Raw genomic sequence first — 17,128 nt, forward strand, 5'->3', positions numbered from 1 at the left:
TATTCTTTGCAGAATTTCATTTAGTTAACAAATAATTACACAAATACAATAAAAATAACAACAACTTAAAACACAAAATGTACGATTTACAGCAAAATTATGATAAGTTTACATATGTATGGTATCATCTACTATACTCCTATGATAGGCGTGATTTCGAATAACATTGCAATTGCACATCAACCGGCTGCTAAGAGCCCAGTACACATATGTATATATGTTTCTATGCATGTATGTATGTATTTATGTGTGCGGATATTTAAATCCGCTTAAATGGTGGTTCAACTATAACTACTCGACCAGCGGTCAAATTACCATTGATTGTTCTAATATTTGATTACTTTTTGTTTTTGCTTTTTTTTTGTTATTTTTAGTCAAATGCAAATTCGTACGCTTTATTTTATTTTTTTTCTGTTATATACCAACGTTGGGCCCATATACATACATAATATTGCGTCACAAAAGCGAGCGCATAATTAATTAACACTTTGATATGCCCATTTCTAATGTACTCGTTTGTTTGTATGTATGTATGTAGGTAGGGATTTACGTGTCTACGTAAGCATTGGCAAGTCAAATGTTTGGATTTACTAGAACGCTAATGCTTTATGGTTGCTATTTATGCGCTTCACACTTTTCAGTCGATTTATCCAAGCACTTTGCCTGCGCTGCTCCACTTGTGCAATAATAGTTTACTCTTTTTTTTGTTATATTCTCTAATATAGCATGTACGTATGTATGCATGTATGTATGTATGTTTGTTAGATCTTAGTACTTTCTGGTTTATTTTACTCCCGAGTAACAGTAGTTAAAAGTATATCAAACGAATCATTATCATCATGAAAAAATAGTCTACAAAATGTTACACATTATAATAAAAAAAGCGTTTGTTTAATAAACTGAAATACGAGTTGGAGTTGGAGTTGGAGCTGGTGCTTTTTCTTCTTCTGTTGCTGCGGTTTCTGCTTATACTGCTCCCCCATCATCAACGTCATCATCTGCAAATGTCCTGTATGTCCTTTGTATATTTGCTAGTTGGATCCATTTGAGACTTTGGAAATTGGATTGCTACCCGTTAATATGTACAAAGATTTATTTCCATCACGTTCGCTGCCATAGATTTTCCCTGCTTTCCGTGCCATAGAGCCTAAAAGCTCTTGTGATTTTTTATGAGCCGACCGTAAGGAGAAAGCCCACTCTTTTAAGCCGATTTCATCCTGCAATAAAAAGTTAGTAGAAATTATATATTTAAAGACAAGTTATATATACATATATATATATTGGGTAGTCGAAAAAGTCTTTTCGTATTTTGTCAATGGCAAAAAGTGGTCGACCAAAATGGTACATATTTGTTTATTTAATTATTGGTATAAATACAAAAAAAAGAATAAGTTGAAGTTTGATTAGAAATACGAAAAGACATTTTCGGCTATCCAATATATATGTGTATATATATTGTGTGTGTATGTACTAACTGAATTTGTAAGAATTATGCGTCCATCACGAGATCCATCGTTAACTCGAATTTGTATGCATTGTTCGCCTTTGTAATGTATGAAATCGGAGGAAATGTCCTCGATTTGGTCCATAAAAATCAACTCTGGCTTATTGCTACCACTCTCTGAGTGCATCTCCAATCTTTGAAATATGGCATATATGCAATCATATAAATAACGGTTAAATATTAGCAAATATGCATGCGCTTACCGATTTGGATAAAGTTTAGCGTATTTGGTTTGCCAGAGCGAAGCGAAAGAGCCGCCCAATTTTTTTATATAACCATGTAAAATGCAGTCCGACTCCTTTTCGTCCGCATCGAAATGCTGCTTTTGTTTGGCTTTTTTCTTTTGCTCGATTTTATCTGTTTCAATGTTAACACTTTCGAATACTGTTTCGGCGATTTCCTGTTGCCACCTGCAAACAACACCAAATTATTATACAGTTCAGTTATACATTTTATGAATGTGTTTGTGTATTTATTTACCTTTCGGAAATTGTAAGTGGAAAGAATTTGTATAGCTCTTGATCGCTATCCGTTAGCTTAATGCCTTTCGTATCCTCCTCATCGAAGGAGCCAATGTCGAAAGCATCGGCGGCATTAACCTCGCCTCTCGGTGGTATTAATGGCGGTGTATATTTTTGAACATAGACTTGGTGCCAATCGATACCTGAGAAGAATGGATGCATCTTCACTTCATCCGCACTATATTTTTATTAATTTTTTTTCGAAATAAATAAATGATATATTAGCATTAATGTTAGGAGCTTGAATTTATTTAGGATTCACTTACCCATTACCCATGCACCCCAGTCGCTTTTCAACCTCACGCTGTAGCAAGGAATCCAAAAGACTTCTGAGTTCGGGTGTAAAGCAGTCGGGCAATTCAACGTTCTATTGAAAATGTGAAATATATAAAAAAAAATCGATTTTTTAAGCATTGCACTGATTTAAGCATACATAAATTTATATATTGGATAGTCGAAAAAGTTTTTTCGTATTTTGAAAATAGCTGTCGTTGCAGTCGATTTGCACTGAAGAAAGTTTTACACTGATGGAATAATGTCTCAAGCGAAAAAATCGCAAAAAGTGGTTAACCAAAATGTTACAAATGTTGAAAAAATAAGTTTAAGTTCGATTAGAAATACGAAAAGACTTTTTCGACTACCCAATATAATTCAATATCATTATATTTGTAAATAGTTCGCATGACAGTCGGTTCTAAGGGTGCCCACAGAGTGAATACTCGAAGCAGAGCCAAAAGTAAATTTACGTATTCTGCGGGTGCACTAAGTAACCGAAACGGACTCGGATTTTTATACGGCCAAGGACTGTCAACTTGACACCATTCCTCGCAATTACTTCAGCAATATTTTCTGTCGCTACAACAAAAAAAAAACACATATTCCTGTAATTCAAACTCACCATAGTCAAGGTCATTCGATCGATTTCGTGTTTATCTTTTGTTTTGTGCTGTCTAAACGGTGAATGACCCTTAAGCAATTTGTACAGCATACAGCCGAAACTGAACCAATCGGCACATGAGTCATAGGCAGTGCCTTTTGAAAGCACCTCTGGCGCCATATAGCCATGTGTGCCCACCGAGGCGTGTGGTTTTTTACGCGAAAAATCACATGCCAAACCCAAATCCGATATACGAATGTGCCCATTTTCGTCGAGTAAAATGTTTGCAGGTTTTAAGTCTCTGTAGACAATAAAGCGTTTGTGCATGTGTTCCAAGCCCAAAATTACCTACAATGAAACTGCGTGAGCATAACATAATAAAATATGAATTAAATTGAGCACAGTACCTCAGCTGCATAGAACTTCATCTCATCCTCATTGAACACACCGTGCTGTGAAAGATGGTAATGTAAATCGCCGCCATTCATCAAATCAAGTATGAAGCACAGCTTGTCGGGTGTATGAAATGCATAGGTCATGCAAACAATGAAAGGACAATCCATCTGAAAAGCGAAGCAATAAAATAATAAACATATAAAGTGTATAAAATGTAATTTATTTTAACATTTACCCCTGTGCTCACTGCTTGCAACATAGTTCGCTCGTTTAACGCCAGCATTTCACCTTGTTTCATTTTGATGCGTTTCTTGTCCAAACATTTCATGGCATACATTTTGCCAGTGTCAGCTTTTCGACAGCCGTACACTTCGCCAAAGCCACCGCGTCCGATAATACGGTGTACACTGAAGTCGTTCATGGTCAACTATACATGTAAATCGACAATATATAAATATTATGTACGAAAATTAGTATACAAAAGTAAGGAGGTACCTGTATGTTAAGCTCCAAGTTCTTCCACTGGCAAAAACGTGTGAATTTGTCGCTATAAGGATAAACTTTAGATATTGCACATACTATATTTTAGCAAATAAATGTTAGCTTACCTCTCTAAGAACTTTTTGAACGGCTTTCCTTTTAGGTGGTTGAAGATCTCCTCGATATAAGGCTGTAAATTTAATTACAATGAAACCAGGCAACTTTTTAGAGAAATATGTGCAGTATAAATTATTACCTCAAATAAATTAACGGGTACTTCATTTTTTAAAAGATATTTCTGTACACTGGCTACAGCTTCTTTGGAATATTCCTATACAATTATATAATAAAAAAATATTTAAGTTAAAAATAAAACAATTTAAAGTTGCAACTTACGTATGTGTGAGAGAGCATTTCTTCCATGATAAAATTGTCATATATTTCTCGTGCTAATTCTTTACGCTCTTCGTAGCTTTCCGTTTTCTCAAAATTTTTTATCTGCAAATAGTTTTTAAAAAATATTTACCAAATGATAATCTAATATTTATTTAAATATATTATTAAGGGATTACATGGGTTTACGGGTTTCAAAAAATCGTTTTTATTTATTGTCTTATTAAATTCTAAAACACCTATAGAATATTGTCCTAAAGTTGATCCGAGTAATAGTTTCGCAGATACAGCCTTGACAACTTGTGCGCTCGAGGCTCGGTAGGCTAGGTGCGCCGTCTTTAAACGCGTTTTTCTCGAAACTGTGTTTTTGAAGTCGGTTGGCAAGATTTCTCGAGAACGACTCAACCTGTCTTCATAAAATATTACACAGGTCATTGAGATACCAGTTCTTAAAGACTTGGACGAAGCATTTTTTTTTTTCGATTACAACTATTTGAAAAAAAATTTCTCGAAATTTTCATTGAAACTTTAATTTTTTTGTAAAAATGTATGCCAAAAATCCAATTTTCAGTTTTTTCCTTCGTCCAAGTTTCAAGTTAAGGTTTTAACTAAAACACGTATTTTTACGTTTTAGATGATCATGTAAGGAGTTAAAAAAGGGGCGGTTCTTTTTTCCGAGGGGTTACCGGATATAGCGTCGTAATAGCGGAGTGTAAAATATTTTTTCCCAAAAATTTCATTTATATTATACAGATCGGATCACTATAGCATATAGCTGGCATAAAAACTTGTTTGGAAACTTTTTTGTATCTGTAAAACGAATTATTGCCTCGATGCAGCCGAAGTTAAGGTTTTTTTCTTAATTTTTATATACTATATTGTGCTAATTTTTACAACAAATAAATAACAAAATATTAAGTCTTTTTAACCAACCTGTTCATAAAATTTTAGCTGCTGTATTGGTTCCTCGGAGTCATTTTCACAAAAGTCTTTGAAGAGCAAATATCCTAGAGAACAAAAATACATATTAATCTAAACAAATTGGACATATAGATCATAATTGTAGTGCTTACCTAGTATTTGATTAAATATTTTATGGAAATTCAACTCGCTCTCCTTTTCCAAATACTTATACATTACGCTGCGGACACTGTTTAACATAATTATATGACGATTAATACAAAATAATATAATTAAATTTCATTTAAAGTTATTTTTATAGTAACATACCACCTTGAAACTCAGTCACTGTTTTAGCAATGGCTTATTAGCAAACATACACACGCAAAAACTTGAGATGAATACAAAAATAAAATAAAAATTCATTTTTAAGGAGTATGATGGTGTGCTATACGGTGTTAGTTAGAAGCATAAAAAATCAAATAAATTTTTGAAAAAATTGTTATAATAGATTTTCCAATACCGTTTAATTTTAACGTCAATATGCTTACGAATATAACATAAAAATCATAAATATAAATGAACTAAAAGCAAGAAAACAAAGAGGCAGTTTTTTAATTATTTATTACAGTTTATATAATATATAACTTAACATAATAAACAATAATTTTTTTATGCAGACATATGTACATATATACATACATGCATACATTCTCATAATGTATTAAATATGGTATACTTATGTAAGTAAATAAAAGCGTCTTCAGAACTCCTAGCAATTGTAACGTACATACATATATTTTAAACACTTTAAAGAATTCCTTATCTCACAAACATACATACATACATACATTTTTGTGATAATGCGTACAAATGAAAGTCCATAAAGCATTACAAACAAAACAATTAAGTACAACTATTTACAAATACACACATATAGTGATAAGCCACAAAAGTGCATCCAATTATGTAATCCAATTATACACTTAGATACATACGTACAATTTTGATTATGTGTGAGATTTTATTGAACCCTATAACGATCCCGACAATACATTTGTACATTTGTATCCTTTACTATATTCAAAAAATATCCGATACATAAATATGTACATACATATGCACATATATTCGCATTAAACTTTTAAATTTTTATCGTGATTCAAACCTCATATATTCATATTATTTAAAACGTACACCACAGAACCATGACCTAAACAACTCTAAAGGACATGATCGTACTACATACGAAGATGGTAAGGGGAGGGATAAGTATGGTTTTCAAATTTGTGTTTACATTTTTTTTAATTAAAATTTCGAAAACCCCACTCGGCGTTGCTTGGAGAAAACTATTATCTTTACAATTGAAACTTGATTTTTCGGTTTCGTATGAACAGTACCGTTATGAATGGCACCGCAACTCTTTTTCCCGAGGCACATTCGAATAATTGCGGCCATTGCCGTAATTTCTTATATTTCTTCGTAAAAATTTACATACATATGTAATCGAATTTGTTAGTTGAATGTATCATTGATTTTAATAAAGAGAGACGTGCCTGTTTTTGCACGAATTAAACGTACTTTAAGAAGGATCATCTTTTTTGTATAGTGAACTCTCATGAAGATGCTATTTTCGTAAACAGGAGTGCGCTTTCATATCCATTGTGATAGTTTCTAAAGATATGTATATGTATATACATATATACATACTTCTGTATATACATATACTTATATATGCCATTTATCCTTTGTAAAATCCAAATATACATATACATTCATACATACTATATACTCGTATTTACATACAAACAATAATATGTAATATGTATTATCAGTAGCGAAGCGAAAATATTTTGTTATGAATGCAGCAGCTAAATGCAACAACACTGATTATATGAACTTGATACTCGAATAAATTGAGACCACCTACGACACACTGTGTGAGTAGGAATATAGAGATATAGAAGTGTATGTTATGCTTTTGGCGTATAAATATATGAGTATGTGTATATACAAAAATATGTTTGGATTTACAGTAACTACAGGTATTTGTACATATTTATACATACTTGTATATAGATTTTTGCATGCATTTTTATCAATTTGTGCATCATTGAACTTCTGAAGTTTTCGATTATCAACTACTGGACAATTGTATATGTAGCTAGTTTTTTTTCTAAATGCCTACACCAGCTGTATGCACAATTGTGCAAAAATAAATGTAAAACACGTACGTGTATATATGCCATACAAAACAGAGATAGTGGGTACTTTAATTGCTAAACAGCAATACAAAATGAGCACACAAAATATATACCCACATGTATAATGAAATGAAATAAAGTGTATACAATTGAAATTTTCGATTAGTTAGTCAGCAAAATCACTTACATACATACTACATACAGACATATATTTCTGCGTATTTTGTTGTGCAGTAAATGTTGAGGAATGGAAATAAAAGAAATTTTAATGTGGCTGCCAGTGTGCTTTGCATGCTGAATTGGGCGTATTTTGGGGGAATACTACCTGCACTAACTTCCAGTCATTCATATAACGCTACTGAATACCTATGTATACACACACAAACACTTACCTGGGGTCAGGCAAAACAAGCCTTTTGCTAGCTCTTGCTGCTGGTGTGCATTTGGATTTCTCCATGGCCATCAGATAGCTGACATCCGCCAGCACAGCTTCCAAATCCGCCATGTTTATGCGTGTTTGGTGTTCTTTCCTTCGTTCAGGTGTACTATGTATTAATCCACTTGCTATAAATTCCTTTTCACTTTCTTCTCAGTCCCGATTCAAAAATTACGAATACGAACACAACACAACGTACCTATCGAAAAGGTACCGACGACGACGATCTCCCAACAAATGAAAGAAGACGTTGCATTTCTTTACATGTTTGCCAATTATTTGATTTTATTTCACTTCATATAGATTCCATATGTATTTGATTTTGCACTTATTAGAAAATTTCATAGACTATTGTAAATCACAAATATTTGTTGCAAATTAATTTCAAACTATACAGCACACTCAATTGACAAAAAGAAAATATATATGTGTTTTAAACAGCTAATGTGTATCAATACAATACATCCAATCAGAATGGGATACTAACTTCGCAATGTATCAAGTTGAGAACGTGTACATATGTAGCAATGGCATTTGTGTGAGCGCATGTCAAATGCAGGGTTGCATGCAATGTTGAATTTCGTTAGTTTTTATTGGAACTAACTAAGGGTTAACGTAAATAAATTGCTTTTTATTATTAATTTTTTGGAAAAAGAACAGTTTACAAACTGTAAAATTGTTACAAAAACATAAACAACATAAATAAATTTGGTAATAAGTTGATGTTAACAAAACAGAACACACAAAAATAAGAAAATTTGTGGAGAAATACTCAAAAAGTTTTCCAAAATCTGGCATCTCTTAGAAATAAGAAAGCACAGTGGCATAAAGAACAGATAGTAAATAACAGTACACAAAATTTTCAATATTCAAAAAATTATTTTAAAACAAATAATTCGTAACTGATTTATAATACCTTCCTCATTCCCACACACACAAAACGAAAGTCAATCGCACGTGTACATTATTCAATTAATAATTTTTTTATTTTATATTCTATATTTCAAATTTACGATAATACCATGCAATTAAATTAATTAATTTAAAACCTTTTTGTGGCTGAATGGTGATATTTTTTACTTATATAACTACAATATTTATAATTTGTGATGCCATTGATTATGTTGCGCACCATTTTGAGGATAAACGGACGAGTGTACAGGATTACATTGCTCATTTATAGATGTTGGCGCTATTAATGGTGACCAATGCATTTGGTGGTATGGATTGGTGCCAATCGGTGCTGACGAACCATTGCCATATGAATTGGCAAAATGTGGAAAATAATGCGGATGGTTGTACGAACTGTAGGCGGCATAGTCGGGAAAATGTGTGGAATAATCACACGGCGCTGACACATTTTGACCGCCACCGGTATGCATAAGGCTTGTGCTATTCTCTTGTACGGCACCAAATGTGTCACCAATAAGACTATGATTTTGATTCAAATTTTGTGAACTATGTGAAGTTTGTGCTAAATTACTATAATGTTCATTGTCTAAATTATAATTTGATCCGTACAGGTGTAGTTTTGGTTGCTGCTGCTGATGGAATAAAGATGTATAGGGCGATTGCGAGTATGGTGATTGATGAGCTGGAGCAGCAGCTGCTGCATTTAAATGACTATGTTTTAAGCTTTGATTTTGTGATGTGGACGATGATGATGATGATGCTGTTGATGCGGCTGAAGCTGATGAAGATGAGGATGTGGGCGAAGGCGTATAATCAGTTGGTATTGGCAACTCTTTTTGTAGTTTTCGTTTATTGTAATTACAGGTCTGAAAAGACTCAGTCGGTGTAGTCATCATGTCACCTGTGTGATTAAAAAAAAATAAACAAAGTTCGGTTTGAAAATTCACACTATTCACACATCGTTTTATTCTAATTACCTCTTTGATTCGCATACTTCGAAAGATCGGGTGGTGGCAGACCACAAAATGGATAATTACCTATTTGCTTGTAAGGATATGGTGCAGGATCCACCAATGGCTTATTATTATATTGTGGTAGACATTTTTGCTGCTGAGAAAGTAAACGCTTTCAAACTTGTGTTTCTTCTTTCGTATCATAAAATTAACGCATAAATACATACCTGATTCAAGAGTGTGTTTTGTGGTGGGTTATTCTTATCAAGGCCATGTTTTAAAGCATACATAGAATCCTTCTTTTCCTTCTCTTGCTCATGATGTTGGGTTAGTAATTGTTGCTGCTGTTGCTGTTGCTGCTGCTGCTGCTGATGGCTGCTCTCGTGCTTTTTTAAAGCTAAACTGTCGTCGACTTGCTGTGGCGGTTTCGGTGCCAACACTTTTTGGGCACTCCTCGCTGCATTGGTAAACTCCTGTTTGGTGGTATTGTCATTTGTATGTGATGCGTAGACTTTCTCAATATTTTGTGGACTCGTTTTCTGCTCAACTTTTTTCAAATTGTCAAATTTGCTATTGATGTCATCTTTTTGCATTTGCATATCCGCTTTATACTGATTTGGCTGCACGAATTCCTTGCCTTTAGTTGGATTAGTTTCCACCAATTTTTTTGTATTGTTATTGGTACATTTGTCATAACCGGCTGATTTTTCAGTCGTTTCAGTGTTTTGAGATCCTGGAAGTTAGTAAAATGTGATTATAAAAAATAATAAAACTTTAGCGATATTAGTGTATATTTTGTAACAATTTTTGTTCTTTTGCGATTCTTGTTTTGAAAGAAAAATAAAATCGGCTTGTGCTAAAACCAGGGTTTATGTTTTTTGCTCTTTACCTTTAGCTGTACTGTCGCTTTCTTTTTGTTTCGCAGTTTCGGTTTTGCTCTCTTCTCCTTTCTTCTCAGTTGTATCGCCTTCATTTGTGATATCAATCACTTCATCCTTGTCCGTCTTATTCACTTCTGCCGCCTTGCTGGACGTTCGAATCGCAATAATTTTGCCACTCTCCAATTGCATATAAATGCCTTTTGCGGACTTCAAAACCATAACACGCTGTCCGGACTTTAAAATTATATTCGATTTGTCATTCGAATGTGTGGGTATAACAACGTCTGTGGGGAAAAAAACAAAAACATTGTATTCATAAAATCAAAATTGTATTAGAAAATGCAGTGTTTACCCAAAGGCAGTGTCATTTCTTGTGCCGTCATGCCTTGCCGCTGCCACACCTCAGCTGGTATCCAGCGTGTGGTACGTATGCCACCACTTTTGGTCGCCGTTGTTGTTTTTGTTGTTTGCATAGGTCGTATCTGTAAAAGTTTGTAAATGATTTATGATATTTTAAATATTTTTCCACACTCCATTATTAATGTAGTGAATTTTTTGCATTGCTTATTTACCGACGCAACAGGACGCGTCACAATACTGCCGTCGTTACGCACAATGCGATACTGATTCTTAATGGGCACACTAAAGTTTTGTTTAACACTCGCCTTCTTCTCCATTTCATAGCCACGATGTGCTTGCCTTTTCTCAGCCTGTGACAGTTTCTTCTCTTTTCGGTCGATCAACAAGCTCTCGTGGAAGAATGGCTCCTTGGATAAGCCGCCTTTATGCTGTTCCACAATTTTCCGTATTAAAACATCCTCGAATGAATCGAGCGGTGTGGTGAATTCCGGCACCTCTGACTGACTCTTATCATCATCGTCATAATCATGACAGAGATTGGTGATGTCTCTGATCGAGAGGTGCGCATCGGGATTACACTCATCGACGACTCGATCGGACATGCCTTGTTTCTTAATTTGTCTATCATATATTTTCTTTTCTAAACACTTATCCATTACAATTCTATAAACGAAGCATGGCTTTCTTTGGCCATAACTAAAATGAATAAAAATTGCAAATCGAATGGTTAATATATTTTTTCCCTTATATTTTGTGTGCACAAAACTCACCGGTAAATTCTATATACTGCTTGTGTATCATGACAGGGATTCCAACTTGCATCAAAAACTATAACACGATTCGCGCCGACAAGATTTATGCCTAGCGAGCCGGCTCTAGTTGAAATCAAGAACAATTTTACGTTTGTATTGGAATTAAATTCATTTACGAGCCGTTCACGTTCTTGCGATGTAGTAGAACCGTCCAGACCTAGAAGAGCGTTACACAAACAATAAAACTTTATAAAATTATGCTTAAATATTAAAAATTTAAGCACTTACGAAAGTACGATACGCCACGCCCCCAGCACATATCCGAATCCGGCATACGTGTCATTTGCAAAAATGTCTCTATTAAGTTTAACGTTAATAGACTCTGACTAAACAAAAGCACTCTATCGCCAAGTTTGACACTCTCGTTTAGTATACAAAAGAATATTTCCATTTTAGGTGAGTTTTCCAGCAGACCCGGTCGGTATTTCTTCATCAAATCTATGGCCCATTCATGTAGTGTGGTGTCGTCTGATTTCGCTTTGCCAACATCTTTTTCATTGCCTACAGAATTCGTACTGGTTAACATTTTGATATCCTCGATCAAGGCATCTGTATTGCCGGTTGTTGTTGCACCCTCACCATTTGCATTTGCCAGCATAGAATTATCGCCTAGTGCCTCATTTTTAATGACCGGACAGAGTGTCATATCTATATCGGTTTCGACGGTTTTGATTTCCTTCGTATCCAAATCGACGATTTGTGAAGAGCCTGCTCCTTCGGTGGCCTCGTTGGGAGTTTCTTCGGCACGCTGTGGCACCATACCGACATAGTTCGGTTTCGATAATGATTCAATATTATCGCTCACTGTTTGATAATTGAAATAATTTACGTTGGACTCTTGCCAATAATTATTGCCATTTCCACCCAAATAAGAGGGTACATCATTTTGCTGTTGATTGTAGTGATCCGATAGCAATGAGCTGGAAGAGTGTATCAAGAGCGTTAGTATGGCATGTAAGAACTCTTAAGTTAACTATATTTTGATTATTATAATTCATATTTTTTACAATTTTATACAAATATGCACAGTCATTTTAAAATTGATGCTTTTTTAACATTTTTTCCATTTTTTCGTTTAGAATTATTTTTTTTTTATTTCTTTTATAATTTTTATTTTTTTTATTTTTTTCAGCTATAAATAACTGCTACTAAATTGTTATGCCTATAATGTTGCATACTTCTAGGCGCATACCAATATATATACACAATATTTTGTACGTCGTTGCATACTTCTAGGCACCAAACAAATTTAAAATATAGGTATTTGTAAATTGTTGCATATATCAAGGCGCAAGGCCAATATAAACAAGATTTTAGTCCGTAGTTGCATATTTCAAGGCGTTAAGCAAAACATAGAACATTTTTCATAAAAACTATCACTAACCTATTCATCAAGTTGGAAAACTCCGTATTCGGTTTGTTTGCCATCAATGCCTGACCGTCACGCTGTGTCATATCTGTTGGCGATTGTTGATCCACCTGCTTGCACTCTGATGCCGGCGAATTAGCTTCGGAACTAAGATCTTCTTTGGGTTTGACATCTTGACACATTGGTTCATTAACAACGGCATCGTCGGTTGGCTTATCTTCCAGCGTCGTGGATTTTTCAACGTCACACACCGGTGTAACAATAGTTGTTGTTGTAGTGGCAGTTGTTGTTGGTTCGCCAATAACTTCGGTTTCCTCCATTTCTAATTCCAAGTCAATTTCCTTTCTTTTTAAGAAACTATACAACACATCAGGATGATTCCATATCTTACAACAAACAGCAAAGGCTTTTAAAGGATTAGGAACAGATTTGGTACGCACTATATCATTCATGAATGTATCGTAAAGTTGACGTTGAAACGTTGTCATACGCGTTAATATAACATATTCTAGTTTTTTAGGTAGTGTTTGTTGCAGCACAACATGTGAACGACGTTGTACAAAACCCAAAAGCAGCGAATGTAACACATGCGCCCGATAGCGCATCAATTTGTGATCCTCCGGCGTTGAGTCAATACATTGGCCATTTTGTATGGGTCGTTCGAACATATTACAAAACTCATTGCGTGTACCCAGATAATTGGGACGCACAAAATCCACCATACACCAATACTCTAACAGATTATTTTGTAATGGATAACCAGTTAATACAATTCTACGTCGTGTGCGTATTTGTTTCAGTGCAAGTGATATGCCGGCATGTGCATTCTTAATGCGGTGACCTTCATCGCATATAACCAAATCCGGACCGGGCTTGACTAATGCCTGATGTACACTCTCCATTAAACGTCTATTCATTTCTGTGCCGCTGCGTTCACAATTGCCCGCTTTATTGCTGCGGCGTTTACGTGTCGACATCAATTTTAATGCCAGCAAACGGAACAATTCATAGCCTATTAGCAGCACACCACCTTCTTCGGCCCATTTAAGTATAACTTTGGCACGTGCACTCAGTGTTTTATGCTGATCGTTGAGTATGAAAACGTCAAATTGCCTCGGGCGTATATGTTCTGGATTATCGGAGTATTTCGGTAACCACATATTGAATTCGGACACCCAATTTTGCAACGTATTGATGGGCATAACACAAAGCACTGTTTTGGATGGTGTATGCCGCAGGAAGATATCACAGAAACAAATCACTTGTAGCGTTTTTCCTAAACCCATTGAATGCGAGAGTATACAACCGAAACCGCTGGAACTTTTGAAACGTTTCGTTGATTCAATTATGTTATCGAAAAGAAAACGCACACCGCCAATTTGATGTGGTTTGATTGTGCGTGCTATTTGTGGCGCTACGAAAATGTCATCTTCACCCTCAGGATGACCGATATTCACTAAAACACGTCCTTGGTCATCGGCCACATTGTAAGCATCTTTGACATGTAAACCGCTATTGCTCGGATCGTCTACCTCTTCTTCATCGTCTAGCTCCTCTTCATCGTCAGATAGCATAATGCAATCGTCTTCTGAGGAACTATCTTCTATTGTCACCACATCACTGATAACTTGTTCCTCTGCGGGTTTTACAGTATCATCATCATCATCATCATCATCAATAGGTGTTGGCGATATTGGTTTAACGTCTTTTTGTAAAACACTTTCAGTTTCTAATTTACTAGTAAGCTTTTCGTCGTCATTAATAATTGGTAGCGCTTGTGGACTGGCATTTTGTTCGGATTCTGTTAAAGTTGTGTCGACTTCTTCGAATGGTGTTTCACTGGTGACCTTTGCAAATGTGGTGCCACTTTGTAACAGGGAGAGTACTTTATTTTGTGTACGCACAAAACTTCTATTGACCGCGGCTTGACGTTGTGTTTCACGTATGATTTTCTGTTGTTCAGCAACACGTGCCAAACGTTCAGATTCCTCACGTTGTGCTGCTAGTGTATTCGTATCCAATTGGTTTTCATCGAAGACATCTCGTATATTTTTACGCATGTTAGCAGTCTTTTTCTCTTCCGCAGACATGTTAATGCTACTTGATTTCTTTGCCTCTATCATTTCATCATTTTCGGAGTCTTTCTTTCTTTTTTGCCCAAAGTGGTCACTCGGCGGATAACTGTTACTGCCAATACAGGGGTAACTTAATGCGTCAAGTGCGCTGGTTTGTTGTTTTAACATATCCAATGATTGTTTAGCGTTCATATCGTTTAAAAGCAGTGATTCCTGGTTTCTTAGATACTGCGCATAAGGATCTTCCGGATTCATGCCTGTAATTTCCGGTCGCAAAAAAGGTTGGAATGGTTCTACGGGCCTATTCATAGCAGGCGGATTCAATGCAGCATTGTCGTTGTACGTATCCATATGATTTTGGGAATCCATTATAATTTTCTGTGAAATATTAAGTATATTAGTGGGCACATGGACAAAAATATAATAATTTAAAATACTTATGAATGACGAATCAATATTGACTATTCGCTTGACGATTTAACATTTAAGTGGCCCATTAAATACGGGTATTAGTAGTACATATAACCAACAAAATTATTAAGTATATACATAGGTATAATATATTTGTAAATGACATGTAGGTACAATATTTCGTATCAGCACTTGAAGCAAACACAAATCTTCACGCATCTGCTTTTGCAAAAGGGCAATGAGTTGTAGACACCGTCACATTAACACAGTCATAAATATGTAATCACACACATCTACATGTGTAAAGTGTTACTGCTTACGAAAAAGGAGTGCCGGAATGAAAAATTTATTAATTATATTAATCCTTTACATCTTTTGTCATCTATATCTATTTAAGCACATTAATGATTCAGTCGTGTATCACATAAAGATCTTTGTATTAGCATCACAATTTAAGATGTAGCTGTAGGTATGTGCACTAGAATCTCTTCAAATAAAGAGTATTTGTAGGGTAATTTAAAACCGAAAATATATGTGAAGAGTTGAAGGAATATGTAGTTTCTTTTGTTTTTGCACAGAATACTATATTTTTTCTACGTTGAATTCAAGAAAGCACGGCAAAATGAAAATTTTCTTTCACATACATAATTGAAGATACATATGGCCGTACATAAGTAAATCTTAACTTCGCTTTCCACCGCATTCTAATCATAATATACACACATTATGTTAATACATATACTCGTAATAACATTTATACATGTAACTGCAATAAATTTGTAGATCTCATCTATATTTATTATATATATTTTTTGGTTCATTAATAAATGAACTGTCGAGAGACACTTTATCCATTCGTTGTTTATAAACAATTAATATTATCACCTACTTTACAATAAACAACAAATTATGTACCTGTTATTCACAAGTGTATTTCATAGATCTATTAGTATGTGAAGTTTATCCACATATTCAACAATATATACTTAATCTTATAGTCGTTGCAACATTTTAATACTTTATACTGAAATTATTCAACTTATTGTAAAACATTTTCTCAATTTAAATCAATTACAAGCAGAAAAATAGGATATCTAACGACACTGCCACTCTTTTCTTTACACCAAATCAACTGTTGACAGATGTGTATAGCTGAGAACGTATAAAAGGAAAACACGGAATCAAGTACTGGGTGGTTGCATGTCAGAAGAAAATCTTAGACGTCCGGTAAATATCGATACCATGAGAAATTGTAATCTTTTATGTTAAATACTGTTATTATTATATGTGTTTTAAATATTTATTACCATAAAAGGTAATTGAAACTCGAATCAATCCAAGATGGTGATGACTGTGACTTTAGTTTGACAGCTCCGTGATGAAATGAAATACTATCTGTAAACTGAACATTTCTTTCTTATAAAATTGTATTCATGTTATGTCATGTTCTCATAATATTTATGTCAATCATCAGTTTTCAAACTTAATTTAAATTAAATCTGCATAAATGATATCCCATTTAAAAGAATAACATTGACTTAACATACACAATCAAATATTGTAAATGTATGTTTTGAATGTCTTTCATTTTTTCCGCTTGCCCTAATGCGTAGATTATCGATTACTGAGATACCCGCGAAAACT

At 34.5% G+C, this 17,128-nt stretch overlaps 2 protein-coding genes across 5 annotated transcripts; both read right to left on the bottom strand.

Moving 5' to 3' along the window:
• LOC126757596 (G protein-coupled receptor kinase 1) lies at positions 1–8,180 on the bottom strand. Its single transcript, XM_050471613.1, has 15 exons — positions 7,668–8,180; positions 5,245–5,321; positions 5,105–5,178; positions 4,175–4,276; positions 4,035–4,109; positions 3,907–3,968; positions 3,794–3,845; positions 3,534–3,725; positions 3,310–3,465; positions 2,924–3,250; positions 2,292–2,392; positions 1,985–2,203; positions 1,708–1,914; positions 1,476–1,638; positions 1–1,217 (listed from the first exon to the last, which is right to left on the bottom strand). The coding sequence occupies exons 1-15, from the start codon at positions 7,778–7,780 to the stop codon at positions 1,032–1,034; spliced, it is 2,106 nt and encodes a 701-aa protein (XP_050327570.1). The 5' UTR covers positions 7,781–8,180; the 3' UTR covers positions 1–1,031.
• Positions 8,181–8,671: 491 nt separating this feature from the next.
• On the bottom strand, positions 8,672–16,600 carry LOC126755022 (helicase ARIP4). 4 transcript variants are annotated; one of them, XM_050467285.1, is made up of 11 exons: positions 16,400–16,600; positions 13,014–15,451; positions 12,209–12,549; positions 11,858–12,130; positions 11,588–11,786; positions 11,030–11,513; positions 10,810–10,939; positions 10,466–10,741; positions 9,804–10,309; positions 9,601–9,733; positions 8,672–9,524 (listed from the first exon to the last, which is right to left on the bottom strand). In XM_050467285.1, the coding sequence occupies exons 2-11, from the start codon at positions 15,440–15,442 to the stop codon at positions 8,809–8,811; spliced, it is 5,487 nt and encodes a 1,828-aa protein (XP_050323242.1). In that variant the 5' UTR covers positions 15,443–15,451; positions 16,400–16,600; the 3' UTR covers positions 8,672–8,808. The 4 variants fall into 4 exon arrangements, with proteins under 4 accessions (XP_050323242.1, XP_050323243.1, XP_050323241.1 ...); XM_050467286.1 differs by having other exon boundaries at positions 11,123–11,513; positions 11,858–12,549; XM_050467284.1 differs by having other exon boundaries at positions 9,601–9,730; positions 11,858–12,549.
• Between the last annotated feature and the right edge of the window lie 528 nt (positions 16,601–17,128).

The sequence above is a fragment of the Bactrocera neohumeralis genome, chromosome 4 (assembly GCF_024586455.1).
Source record: "Bactrocera neohumeralis isolate Rockhampton chromosome 4, APGP_CSIRO_Bneo_wtdbg2-racon-allhic-juicebox.fasta_v2, whole genome shotgun sequence".
Lineage (NCBI taxonomy): Eukaryota > Metazoa > Arthropoda > Insecta > Diptera > Tephritidae > Bactrocera > Bactrocera neohumeralis.

Coding starts and splice junctions, on each gene's coding strand:
- LOC126757596 (XM_050471613.1), bottom strand. CDS start 7,780: ATGGCGGATTTGGAAGCTGTGCTGGCGGATGTCAGCTATCTGATGGCC. Junction 3,466..3,533: donor TGCAAGCAGTGAGCACAGGG/GTAAATGTTAAA, acceptor TTCGCTTTTCAG/ATGGATTGTCCTTTCATTGT. Junction 3,251..3,309: donor TGAAGTTCTATGCAGCTGAG/GTACTGTGCTCA, acceptor GTTTCATTGTAG/GTAATTTTGGGCTTGGAACA.
- LOC126755022 (XM_050467283.1), bottom strand. CDS start 15,442: ATGGATTCCCAAAATCATATGGATACGTACAACGACAATGCTGCATTG. Junction 10,742..10,809: donor AGAAATGACACTGCCTTTGG/GTAAACACTGCA, acceptor TTTTCCCCACAG/ACGTTGTTATACCCACACAT. Junction 9,734..9,803: donor AAAACACACTCTTGAATCAG/GTATGTATTTAT, acceptor TTACTTTCTCAG/CAGCAAAAATGTCTACCACA.